This window comes from Oryzias melastigma, linkage group LG5 (genome assembly GCF_002922805.2).
Source record: "Oryzias melastigma strain HK-1 linkage group LG5, ASM292280v2, whole genome shotgun sequence".
Lineage (NCBI taxonomy): Eukaryota > Metazoa > Chordata > Actinopteri > Beloniformes > Adrianichthyidae > Oryzias > Oryzias melastigma.
Window position 1 is genome coordinate 34,476,000 of NC_050516.1, and position 14,197 is coordinate 34,490,196.

At 34.5% G+C, this 14,197-nt stretch overlaps 1 protein-coding gene across 1 annotated transcript; it reads left to right on the forward strand.

Annotated features, from left to right (window-relative positions):
* Positions 1-1,788: 1,788 nt before the first annotated feature.
* slc2a11a (solute carrier family 2 member 11a) lies at positions 1,789-13,351 on the forward strand. Its single transcript, XM_024269782.2, has 12 exons — positions 1,789-1,940; positions 3,579-3,677; positions 3,911-4,071; positions 4,294-4,418; positions 4,484-4,613; positions 4,691-4,839; positions 6,273-6,460; positions 6,847-6,957; positions 9,049-9,150; positions 9,385-9,460; positions 9,839-9,966; positions 12,984-13,351. Exons 1-12 carry the CDS (start codon positions 1,920-1,922, stop codon positions 13,203-13,205), a joined length of 1,512 nt encoding a protein of 503 aa, XP_024125550.1. The 5' UTR covers positions 1,789-1,919; the 3' UTR covers positions 13,206-13,351.
* Positions 13,352-14,197: the final 846 nt, after the last annotated feature.

Sequence of the window (14,197 nt, forward strand, 5' to 3'; positions counted from 1 at the left end):
AAAAAATCACCATTTACTAAGTTTTTGCAAAAATATAATCAATCAAAAAAGCGTTTTTAAAATCTTGAGTACTTCAGTATGAGCAGGGGTTAGGTCCAGCTGGAAGATAACATCTGCATCTCCATCCAGATCTTCAGCAGAAGGAATCATGAAGTCCTCTAGAACGTTCTGCTAGATCAGAGGTCTGAAACCTGCGGCTCTAGATCCACACGAGGTTCTTTTATCTCTCCATGGCTCCTCGGTCAAACATAAAATAAGTTATGGAGACTGCTGACCGAGCCATGTCGACCGTCTGAGTCAGCAGCTCCCTCTAACCAAAACTACCTAAAGAAAACAAATAAACAAAGCCAGCAAACTAAGACTACCAAACTAAAATAACAAACCCAACAGTGTAAGACTGCTGAGGACAAAGAGGGAAAAAGAACAAAAAAAAAAGAAAAGAAAAAAGCTATTTTTAATGTAAGGATGACTAAATTAGCATTTATTTAATTTAGACATTTTTTGGCTAAGGTGCACATAGATGATAAACTCTGTGTGCTTTTACATCCCTGTTTGCTTTAGTTCATGCCAAAAAAATAGACATAATTCATATTTATTATTAAAAAAAAGAAGGCGATGAATGCAAATCCAAATGTCTTAAAGCTCAAAGTAAGACTATACGGGCCCTTCTAGGTTTTAATCAGGAGAAAATGATCCCAAACGGTTCTTTTACTGAAGGTTGCCGACCTCTGACCTGGACTCTTGCAGTGATTTTGGATTGAAGAAATCAGAGTTTTCAGAGGTTTCACTACCTTCGGTTTGACACGACCTAACATTTTTGCTTTGTGCGTCTGTGACTACTAACAAAAGCTAGTAATTCATATGCAAATATGAATATAATAATAATAATAATAATGTAACTGATTTTGATTTCCAATACAAAATAAATGTGATAATTACTCAACATTTACACCAACTCTGTCAGAAATGCAGAGATTTACATGGACACATTTGTTGGTATTCTTCTGGTAATGAAAAAACTCATTGACTAAATTTAAAACTAAAAAGATATAAATAAATCCAAATTCAATTTTATTAAAAAAGAGATTTTTTTTTTTATGCAGAACACCCTAATCTATAAACAACAGTAAATCCTATATTTTGTAAATTGACATGATACTATTTCAGAGTTCATCACTGCATATGCAGATCAATCTTAAAAAATCAAAAATGTTTGCATATTATTTTTCATGCGAAAAATCATTACTATAAATTACCTAAAATAAATCAGATGAAGAAAAAAAATTAAGAAACTTTTTTAAAATTATTCTTCAAGAAAACAAATTGATAAAATAGCCCTGAAAAAGATAAAGGAACTCTAAAATTAGTATTTCATTGAAAAAAAAAAAATTAAAACAGTCAATAAATCAAATTTTTTAAGCATCATTGGATTTCTGCAGGTTGCAGGTCTCTATGTGAACAAACAGCTCCAGTCGCCCTGGTTTAATGTTTGGCTATTTCATCTTTTTAAGGGATTATCTGGTGTTTTTAGCTCTATGTTTTGGGTATTTAGCCTGTTGGAGGACGTATTACCTACAACTAAAACCAAACCTTCTAAATTTAGACAACAAATTTCACTCCAGAATGCCCTAATAGTCAAGAGATTACAAATAGATTGATAGATGTTGAAAAATATTTAACAGATTAAGCTGCTTATGCAGACTTGTTATGATTTGTGGGCGTTTCTATTTAAAGACTTGCTTTCACTTTATATAAGTGAAAGCTCAGATAAAGACAAAGTGTGAAACTTTTAACAGATGGAAACATTAACTCTAGACACCCCTCACAACTCCCTTTTTTTCCTTTTTTAAGGCGGGCAGTCTGAACTCTGCTCCTCCGTCAGACTCCGTCGAGTCTCTTTCCACCAGGTCGGTTTAACAATGGAGCAGGGCGCGCAGAAGGTAAGCTGCTTTTCTCAACACTTTTTATGTGCAGATTCAACTACATGTAAGTTTTAACCATAATTGCATTTCTTTATATGGTTTTGTGACAACTGTCAACCTTCTGCAATTCATACAAACTTGGGAACTAAGCTTGAAGTGGTCATCTGTCTGAGGAAGATGTCCAGGATTTTCATCTGTGTGACCACTTTGGGTCACAGAGAATGCTTAAATAGCTAAAAAATACATAAAATTAACATTTCGTTTCATTTTGGCAAGAGATCTGTTGAAATCTGCTAACATTTGTGTTCAAAATCTGTTTCAGAACAAAATTATGTGCATGAATAACCAGTGAAATAGCTGCAAAAAGCATAGATTTCAATTTGTTCTGCCACAAACTATTATTTTAATAGTCGACTAATCACATAATTTTCCCAAGTAGTCGACTAATCGGGTCATCGACAAACTGGATGTAAAGCACACATCTTAACCATCATTAGCTTTAAACTAACTAAAAAATAGATATAATGCATTCCCTGTGATGATGCTAGTGTGAATGCGGTAAACTGAATTTGGTCACTGAAGATGCTAGTGATGATAGATGAAGATGCTGAAATTGATATCTGAAATAACTAAAGCTAATAGCTGAAAATCCTGAAGCTGATAGCAAGCTAAAATATTGCTGAATGCGAAATTAGCCACAAAAAAAAAAAACTGAAAAAGCCTAAGTTAGCCGAAACAGCTAACATGCAGCTCAAATATTAGCTCAACTCCAAAACAGCCTAAAAAACTGAAAAAAATCCTAAATTACCGGTAGCCAAAATAGCTAGCATGTAGCTGAAATATTAACTAAACTCTAAATTAGCCTAAAAAACTGAAAAAAATCCAAAATGAGCAAAATAGCTAGCTTGTAGCTGAAATATTAGCTAAACTCTAAATTAGCCTTTAAAAAACAGAAAAAATTCTAAATTAGCCAAAATAGCTAGCTTGTAGCTGAAATATTAGCTAAACTGCAAATTGGCCTAAAAAACTGAAAAAAATCTAAATAAGCCAACATAGCTGAAATATTAGCTAAGCTCCAAATTAGCCTAAACAACTGAAAAAATCCTAAATTAGCCAAAATAGCTAGCTTGTAGCTGAAAAATTAGCTAAACTCTAAATTAGCCTTAAAAAAACAGAAAAAAATTCTAAATTAGCCGAAACAGCTATGCAGTTCAAATACTATCTAAACCACAAAATAGCTTAAAAAAGCAGAAAAATCCTAAATGTGCCAAAATAGCTAGCATGTAGCTGAAATATCAGCTAAGCTGCAAATTAACCTAAAAAACTGAAAAAATCTAAATAAGCCAAAATAGTTAGCATGCAGCAGAAATATTAGCTAAGCTCCAAATTAGCCTTAATTAGTGCCGAAATAGTCCAAAAAGCTAGCATAATACCATTATAACTTTCAGCTTTACTACACTCTGACTCCATATAATATAAAGTAAAGACTAATCAATTATCAAATTAGTTGTTGACTCTTTGAAAAGACGGTTAGTCGACGATTAGTCGATTAATCGTGGCAGCCCTAATTTCAATAGTTTCTGCCTCATTACGATTATGTAACCGTCATTTTCCTGCTATTTTTCTGTTCATTTCTCTTTCTGTCTGCATTAACAGGGCAGTCCTGTGACGCTGGTGCTCATGGTTGCTTCTGCAGCCATTGGAGGAACTCTACAGTATGGCTACAACCTGGCCATCATGAACGCTCCTACTGTTGTCAGTGTGTTATATAGATTACATAATATACTTCTATTTCAAGAACACTTCTTTTTTCTTGTAACTCATAAGTGTTTGTGATTAAATAACCAACAATGTACGAGTCACAAATTACTGTTTAAATCAGGAGACGAACTTTAGTGCCGTTTTCAATCATTGCTGTACTTTATCTGTGGGTTTGTTAGTAACCGAGTAAGACTGTGGTTGATCTTTATCTCTTCTCCCTCTTACAGTTTATTCAAACGTTCATCAATGAAACATTTCTGGAGCGCTGGGACATCCAGTTGGAAGATTACCAGGTGACCGTGGTGTGGACAATCATTGTTTCCATCTTCTCCTTGGGAGGCTTTGCTGGAGCTCTGATTGCTGGACCTATGACCATACGCTACGGAAGGTAGTAAATGCCCAAAAGACGGTGAATGATAAACCTGTTATACCGAGGATGCACAAATGAATAGAGATTGTTCATTTACTTCCTTGTTTCACGTGGATCTGCACACGTGGGATAGAAATGTTATTTTTTTGGTGAAAACTGACAATATTCTGTTTCTTAATAAGAAACATTTATGAAAGTTAATACAATAAATAGACAATTTTCCCTATTTGTCATTTGAAGGAAGAAATGCTTGCTGCTGAACAACGTTTTCCTCATGTCGGGGGCTCTCTTGGCGTTGACGAGCAGAGCCGCCAAGTCATTTGAGATGATCATCATCTCTCGAGTTCTTATCGGCATAAACGCCGGTACGTTCAGTCTGAGCTTTTTGGATTCTTCCCAGCAGAGATGTTGATCCTCATTAATGCTGCAGGAATCAGCATGAACGTACAGCCCATGTACTTTGGAGAAAGTGCACCGAAGCATTTGAGAGGGGCGATCGCCCTGTCCTCTGCTGTCTTCACGGCGTTTGGGGTTGTGTTGGGACAGGTGGTCGGGCTCAGGTAAACTCTGCACACTAAACCAGGCGGTTGATTTGAAGATATATTTTAAAAAACGACTTTGTGTTGTTAATTTACAGAGAGATTTTGGGCAGTGAGTCGTGCTGGCAGTATCTTCTAGCCAGTAATGCCATTCCTGGCTTCATTCAGCTGGTCACCCTGCCGTGGTTCCCGGAGAGCCCCAGATACCTGCTCATTGACAGAGGGGACGAGAAGGCCTGTATCGATGGTAAGGACACTCTAACACGTGTTTCCTATTTCAGGATTGGGTTGAGTTAGGCCTTATCTGGGAGAAACGTGGTTTGGACAAAGTCACAGGTTGAATTACTTTTTTTTTTGAGAAAGAGAACAGAAATAGAAACATTTCCCTTTCAAAACCCACTGATGAAAATCATGTTTTGGACCACATATTTAAAGAAAATAAAGCTTAAATTTGAATTTAAACCTCCCTGCTCCGCTCCTAGTGGATGAATCCACTTATAGACGACTAGATTCATGTACGTTTTCCTCATCGAGCTGGCATCCCTCTCACAACTGTCCGACTGGATAAAATGCCTCAAACAACATAGTAGCCTAATCAGTTATTATTATTATTAGATCTATTGTTATTATTATCTTTTTGACAATGACATTTAGATAATTGTGGTGTCACATCTGATCATTTATAGAATAATAATAGCGGTGAGGCTGACAGAAAACCTAACTGTATCTTACCCAGACGTGACATGCGCTTGTAAAGAAATGCTGTTTATTTCTTGATCCCTTGTGGTGCCGGTATTGCTTTTTCATTGCTCCCCCTAGGGGTGGAATTTTTTTTTATTTAAAAAAAAAATTTAAATCGTTCCCAGTAGTTTTTTATGATTATGAAGTTTTTTCACAAAATCTCCTCTGAGGAGGCGTGACTTTTGGAGCTGAGCGGCTCTGCTCTTGAGCCTAGGCAGCCGCCTAGCTCAGCTATGCCAAGGGTTGGCCCTGCACCCAAACCTCAGAGGCAAATTTCTAATGAACTCCTGCTGCTTAACGTCTTTGTTACCTGATCTGAGCTGGCACCCGACTCAAAACGTTACGCCTGGACAGCTACAATATTGTTAGCTTTTTTTGTTGCACCGCTACCAAAATATGACAGAGACAGAGAAGGATGTCGGGATGCAGGGGAAGGCTTACTCCATGCCAACAATCACTCAGAGGTGAATTTCTAATGAACTCCTGCAGCTCTGCAGAAACTATGTCCTTGAAAATGAACTGGTTTTGATGAGGTGTTTGTCCTGTCCAGTCCTAACCTGTAATGTCTACTAGAAGGCAGCAGATTGAAGAGATGAAAACCAGGATGAATATTGTCCTTCAGAATGTTTCTGGCCCTACTTACAATACTTATTACAAATTTTGCGACATTTTTACACAAAATCCCTTCAAAACACCTTTTTTTCCTCTATTTTTCTAACTTTTTTTGTCAAAACTTTGCAATAATTTCTCATTTTTTCCTTTGTGGATTCTGTGCAGGAATTCTTATTCTTGGTTAACCTGCAATATGTTTTGAGCAGAACATCTCCTAACGCCTATATTCATATTTTTCACTTTGGTTCAGTCAAAGTGGGTTAGATGCCTCCGTCATGTAGACACATTGTCAAAGCAGACATCGACTGACTCTCTTCTCCTGCTCAGCTCTGAGACGGCTGCGGGGCTGCGAGGTCCAGAGCAGCGAGCTTGACGAGATCCTGCAGGAACAGGCGGAAATCAGAGGAATGAGACCCAGCCGACCGTGGGATCTGTTCACCGACCGCTCCGTCCGCTGGCAGCTCATTTCTGTCATCGTCATCAGCAGTGCCATGCAGCTCTGCGGCAATGATTCGGTGAGAAAAGCCTCCAGTCTGACTGGATGTCATGACCTTTGATGAAGATGACACATTGTTGACACGTCCCAGGAGGATCAGCGTGAATGACCCCGAGGGGGCAGGAACCGGATCAGATGTGCTGTGGTTTGGAAAGATGAGATGACCCATCAACAGTTCAGATGGAGATCATGCATCTTTGCAGAGCACACAATGCACAAACACACGTGAAGGACACATTTAGGAAAAGACGTTTTCTCGTGTTTCAAAGCCTTTGAGCGCGTGCTCGCCCGTTTTAGCTTACACAATGACTCGGTGTACAAATGCTTTCATAATCTGCTAATCTGCAGTTTAATAGCAGCTCACAGCCGGGATTCATTGTCGTACTTTCCCTGCTTCTCTTTCAGATTTATTTCTATGCATCGTACGTGTTTAAGGAGGCTGGGATATCAGAGGATCAAATCCAGTATGCAACAATTGGTACTGGGACATGTGAATTCACAGCCTGCATCATGTGTGTAAGTATTTCTCTAAAAACATCACATCATGAAAGTTCACATCATGATCCTCCAATAAAAACACAAAAAATGTGAAAAGTCTCTTGATGACGTGACTGCACAGATAATTGAACTTTATCATATTTATAGAGGTCTGCCTCATCTTTTTTTGTTTCAATTTGATCTATTATTTTATCTTTAAAATTGTTTTTTTTTCTGGCAGTGTTTGGCAACTTTTTTTACACAAATATTTTTTTATTATATTACATTAAAATGTCAGAATTATAATTGTTGTACTAGGGCCTGTTCACTAGCAAAACATTTTTTTTTAAATTAAAACTTTAAATCTTTACAAGAAAAAAGTCGTCACTGTTAAATTACAAAAATAAAGTTGTATATTTATGACTTTAAAAGTCATGGGCTAAATTTATGACTTTTGCACTTGGAAATTTACAACATTTAAAGTCCTACATTTCCAACTTTACATCTTATAAATGTACAACTTTAAATCTCGTAAAAAAAATTGTAGGAATTCTTTTTTTTGTTGCAAACTATTATATTTAAACTATAAATCTCGTAAAATTTCGAAAACAAAGTCATTCATTTGTGACTTTGAAATTCAGCCTAAAATGAATCGACTAAATCGACTTTAAATCTCATAAATTTATAAGATTAAAAGTTTTTAATATACAACTTCAAACTCATAAATTTAGGACTTTAAATCTCGTAAATTTACAAATTCAAATGCAAAACATTTGCAGGAATTCCTTCTTTTTTACAAGCAAAAAAGTTTTTTAAATTACAACTAACAACGTAAATTTATGAGAAAAAAGTGTTAATTCACAAGAATAAATTCGTGCAATAATGACTTTGAAAGTCAAAGACTAAATTTTTCACTTTTAATGTTGTAAATTTACTTTTTGCGAAATAAAAAGTCATACATTTACGAGACTTCGACAACAGTAGAAGTCCTAAATGTACAAGATTTAAAGTTGTTCATTTACAATATTACTTTTTAAGATTTTTTTTAATTACAACATTTAATCTTGCAAATTTTTGAGCAAAAGGTTGTAAAATTTACAAGATTAAAAGTCGCAAATGTACTAAATTTAATGTAGTAAATTTGCAAGAAAAAAATTGTACAATTATTTTTTTTACAAGCAATTAAATTTTTAAATTACAACTTTAAATCTTGTAGATTTACGAGAAAAAAGTTGTAGTTGTTAATTTACTAAAATAAAGTTGTATATTTATGACTTCAAAAGTCAAATTCTAAATGTATGACTTTTTTTCACAAATGTAACATTTACAAGATTAAAAGTTGTAAATTGATCAGAAAAAAACTTGTAATATTACTTTTTTGTGTTGGCCCTAGTACTCCGCTGTACATAATGTAACTGAAACTGTTCAAAAAGTCTCAAATTTGTTGTCATTTTTTACTGCAAAAATGAACTAAAAACGTAGGTCAATTAGTTTTTTGTGTTTTATAGCAAAAAAATCAAACATGTAGAGACAAAATATAAATGGATAAATCCAAAAACGAAGCAAAGACGAGGTCACTAAAATCAAAATCGTCTAAAAGTGACATTTAAATGTATAGACTTAAAGAAAAAAAAGTTGCATTCTACACCAATGGGGTCACGGCAGTAAAAGGACAAAAAAAGGATGAATGCCATAAACTCATGAAAAAAAAAAAAGTCACGTTTGACTTTCTTACTTTTTAATCTGCTGCAGTAGGAGAATCTAATTTAACAAAGAGTTTCTTCTATTTTGAAAGGAACTTTTATGTTTGACTGTCAAATTAAAAGACATTAAAACGATTATAAACAGAAACATATACTGTTATAATTATGTTTTTTGTAACATTTAAGAGCTACATTTTATGAATGTACAACTAAAAGGCTACAAATACATAAAGTGAAATTTTCTAAACTGTAAAGTTGCAGCTCTTTGGGTTTTGGTGAGTAAGAAACTGGACCAAACGGTTCTTTTAGTGTTTAAGTTCAAAGGTTTCAGACTCTTCTCGTCGTCACAATAACATTTTATGTGCTGATGGAAATAAAACTGTGTCTCACGATTTGATACAAGATGTTAATGTTTTGGCTCTCTCAGAACCTGCTGGTTGAGCGTAAAGGTCGGAGGTTCATGCTGATGGGAGGCTTCATCCTCATGACGGTTTGGGCCGTCATCTTCACAGTTGCTCTCTCGTTTCAGGTAAGATAGCGGCTAGAGAGATAAGATAGTTTTTTTACATTTTGGCCACTAGGAGGCTTCATAAATCAATTTTTAAGATGTTTTTTTATTGTCCTGGGTAAAGAAAACATAGAAATAAAAAAGCTGCAGGTTGGTTCTCCCTGGAGATCCTTTCAATTTCTAAAGTTTTGTAGTAATACTTCCACAGAATATTAGTATTTTAATGATGTATCAATTGTTTGTGTTATTTTTCAGAGTTATATTTCTTGGATGCCTTACCTGAATATGACCTGCATCTTCACATACATTCTCAGCTTTGGAATGGGACCAGGTCAGACAATTAATGATTTCTGATATGTTTTTATTTTTTATATTTAAACTCAAATCCTTCTGTAATCTTTAAAAAAAAGTCAAGGATTAGTAAAGAAAACGAATGGCAGCAAAATAATTCATAACAGTCACTTTTCTTTAAAAGTCACTTATTATAAAAACAGTTACTGGAATTACTGGATTAATTAAGTTTGTGTATAAAGTTGGCTTTCTTTGATCAATGCGTCATCCATAAAAAATGAGTTGTGTCTTCATGGTAATATGGACAACAATCAATGCAATTTATTACTCATTTTTATGTTTAATCAAAAACAAACGTGAATAAAAGGCTGATAATCTATGGAAATGGATCTATTGTGATAAAACCTTCTCTTCTCAGCTGGAGTTACCGGGATTCTCCCCACAGAAATCTTCAACCAGACGGCTCGGCCGGCGGCCTACATGATCGCCGGCTCCATGATGTGGCTCAACCTGTTCTTTGTTGGAATGATATTTCCGTTCATCATGGTCAGTCCAACACTTCGTGTTCAGTTTATCTGCATGTTTATTTAATTGTTTTTAAATAGTTTAACTTAAACAGTAATAACTATAAATTAAAGATTAAAAGAGGAAACAAATATACTGGATTGGATTTAAAAAAATAAAAAATAAATAAAAATCACATACTTTTTACACTGCATTTAAGGTATTTGTTGTCTAATCAGCAAAATACCAATTTGTTTAAAGCAGTAAAAGACAAGAAGTCATAATAATTTACATTTTTGCAAAAATTCCAAATATTTTAGCGCTGTGGAGGATCTGGGATACTTTCTAAAGTGTTAAATATGTATTTAAAGCTCAAAGATAACTCAACTGTTTATTGTTCTCATGTCTAATATCCACAAAGTCGAGAACACAAACTGTAACAACAGCTTATACAGACATGTACTTAAATCACATTAGTGAAGCAATAGGGAAATTGTTTTCTGAGTCTCATTAAGTTACTAATAACCTTAGAAAAAGATAACTACAAGTAAAAAAAACACATTAACAAGAACACAAAATCATAAATGAAAGAGCAGATGAAAACAAAAGAGGTCAGTCTCCTGAGGAACCAAATATACATCAAATCAAATCAAAATTTTATGTATAAAAAAGCGCTTCTCATACTTTGCGCAGCTCGAAGCGCTTTACATTAAAAACAAAAACATATACAAAAAGAAAATCTTCACTCCCCCCCACCCCCCAACACATACAACTCATGATCCCACACACAATGAATATTTATAAAAATGACTTATAAATGAGAATTGTAAAATAAACTTAAGGCTTGGCTCTGCTGTGAGGAAACAGTATTGAGGATTCTATCATACCAGGACCAGCTCAGTCAAAGGAACATCGCCATGGCACCCACCCAGAGCGGGACAGCAACGGAGTCCACTCCACAGCTGTGAGGCTGCAGTGCAGGACTCCAGCCGCCCCAGCAAGGGTCAGAACCACGGCAACGACCCCAGACCAAGCAGACAAGCCCTGATATGATAGAACCCACTGGAAACACTGGGGTTAAAATCATAGTAAAATGCTTAAATAAGAGACATAAAATATTATTGAAAATATTAATAAATTCACAAAATAAAATAAAATAATAAATAACATAATATATAAAATAATAACATATAATAAAACTACTAAAACAAATAAATAGGGACATAAGATCAACTAAAAGCAGCATTAAAAAGGTGAGTCTTAAGTCTCTTCTTAAAACCTTTACGGTCTCTGCTCTGAGACTCTCCGGCAGGCTGTTCCAGAGGCGAGGACCGTAATGAGAGAACGAAGCCTCACCATGTGTTTTGGTCCTCACCTTAGGAACCACTAGCAGGCCGGTGCCAGAGGACCTCAGGGTCCGCGAGGGTTCATACTTTAAAAAAGATCACTCAAATAAGAAGGCCCAAGACCATAAAAACATTTATAAACCATTAAAAGAATCTTAAAATCAGGTTTAGGTGTAAACACAGCAAATAACAAACAAACTTTCTGTCAATAAAAAAAAAGAGTTTATGAATTTAGATTTTTTGGGATTATTATTAAAAATTTTAAATAGAAGCAACATATTGCTTAAATATCAAATGAAAAAAACTAAAAATCTTTGAATTTTCAACGAAGTAAAATATTTTTCTTTTTACCAAGCAAAGCATATTTGGTAGGTATTGCTCTTTGGTTTTTCATATTGTCTGAAAGTAATTCATATTATTAAAATAATAATAATAATAATAATAAATATTTATTATATATATAATATATATATATATATATATATATATATTATATATTCAAGAATCATGAAATTTAACAATTTATGATTTTCTGAGACAATGCTGGTTATGTAAAACGGCTACCATTTTATTAAGTTTACAAAATCTTTTTGTTATAAATGACGGAAATTGTTGAAGAAATTATGAAAAAGTAAAGTAAAAACTACACTTAAACAAATGATCATCTCTTTTGCGGAGGTCAAAAAATGGAAAACTTTAAGTTTAAATGTCAACATAAAATTGTTGATTCATATGCAGCATCCCAGCCAGTACTACTGTCACAGACGATTATTTTAATAATCGAAAAATCACCTTTTTTTCCTATTAGTCGACTAATGAGGTCATGCGCAAGTGCATGTAAAGCACACATCTTAACCATCATTAGCTTTAAAATAACTAAAAACTAGATAAATAGGATTACCTGAAATAATGCTAGTGTGAATGCTGTAAGCTGAATTTGGCCACTGAAGATGCTAGTGCTGATAGCTGAAAACGCTGAAGCCAATAACTAAAAATGCTAGTGGAAATCACTGAGGTTGACAGCTAAAAATGCTAAAGCTAATAGCTGAAAAATGCTGAAGATAATAGCTGAAAATGCTAAAGCTAATAGCTGAAAAAATGCTGTAGCTGATAGCTGAAAATGCTGAAGATAATAGCTGCAAACAGTGAATCTAATTGCTGAAAACACTGAAGCTGATAGCTGAAAACGCTAAAGCTAATAGCTGAAAAATGCTGAAGATAGTAGCTGAAAATGGTGAAGCTAATTGCTGAAAACGCTGAAGCTAATAGCTGAAAACGCTGAAGCTGATAGGTGAAAACAGTGAAGCTGATCGCTAAAAATGCTGAAGGTAATTGCTGAAAACGCTGAAGCTGATAGCGGAAAACGCTGAAGCTAATAGCTGAAAACACTGAAGCTGATAGCTGAAAACGGTGAAGCTGATCACTGGAAATGCTGAAGCTGATCGCTGAAAACGTTGAAGCTGATAGCTAAAAACACTGCAGCTAATTGCTAAAACACTGAAGCTGATAGCTAGCTAAAATATTAGTTAAATGCCAAACTAGCTTAAAAAATTGAAAAAAGCCCAAGTTAGCCAAAATAGCTAACATGCAACTGAAATAGTAGTTAAATTCCAAAATAGCCTAAAAAAATCGTAATAAATACAAAAGTAGTCCAAAAACTAGCAGAATGCCGTTATAACTTTCAACTTTAATACACTTTCACTTCCTTTCCAGAGCGGCTTGAGCGATTACTGCTTTGTGCCTTTCGGAGCGTCCTGCCTCTTATCTGCACTCTTCGTGGGATTCTTCCTGCCTGAGACGAAAGGGAAGTCTCTGTCCGTCATCACCAGTGAATTCCACAAGCTCAACTTCAGAGGCGCCGCAGACGGAGGTTTCAAACCGCAGCATCAGTCCCAGTATCACCAGGGCAAAGTCTGCCTTTCAACAGCTCTGTAGAGGAACTCCGTCGTTCCCTTCAGCTTTGATCTTCATCCCAGGATGGAAACGTCCAACAGTTTCTCTCATGTCGGCGAGAGATTTACTCCTTTATCAGGAGTGTGTTCATGCATGTATTGACATGTGCATTTTTATCTTAACTTCTTTGCAACTTAAAGTCTTTGTTAAACTTGATTTATACATTAAAATAAATGCTTTCAGAATAAAGTTATTTTTAAATTAATGTTTTGCCCTAATGTTTAAAAGAAGACCGATACTGTAGTATGTGGTGCTGTTTGTAAATCCTTAAAGTAAAATTTTAACATCAATATTTAAGGATATTTAAGGAGAAAAATAAGTTTATCAAATGCACATTTTCACTTTTTAAATGTATTTATTTATAAATGTTATGTTTATGTACATAATATTTAATTAGCAAGCTAAATATTTAATTTGAAATTATATGTTCAGCTTAAAACTTAATATTTAAGAAAAAACTAAATATTTACTGGATATATTACTGGATTTTTGTGAGTTTCATACAATACTTACGGTAGACGGAAGGAGGAGCTCTGCTCCAAAAGCCACGCCCCCTCAGAGGAGATTTTGGAAAAAGAGGCTCAAGATCAACATGAAAAATTGATTTTTAAGACATTTAGGTTGTGGGATTTTGGTTAAAAACGCCATAATCATAATTAAATCACTACTGGGAACGTTTTTTTTTAAATAAAAATAATCATATTTTTAATGTATTATTTTGATTTAAAGGAGAGTTTTTGGCCTGATGTTATGAAACTGAGTGACGCTTAAACACAAAATCTTTAACATACTCTAACTTTTAAGTCCAAGTATAACTCTTTTTTTTTATTCTCGTTATTTAAACCAATTATTTCCCCCAAACCTGAAGTTTATTTATTGATCTCCGCTACATCAAGAGATGAATAACAAGAATACAAAACCAAATGTGTATAAAAAAGTAAGTTTATATTGAAATATGTCCCAAGACATCATAA

Coding starts and splice junctions, on each gene's coding strand:
- slc2a11a (XM_024269782.2), top strand. CDS start 1,920: ATGGAGCAGGGCGCGCAGAAG. Junction 3,678..3,910: donor TCATGAACGCTCCTACTGTT/GTCAGTGTGTTA, acceptor TCCCTCTTACAG/TTTATTCAAACGTTCATCAA. Junction 4,614..4,690: donor GGACAGGTGGTCGGGCTCAG/GTAAACTCTGCA, acceptor GTTAATTTACAG/AGAGATTTTGGGCAGTGAGT.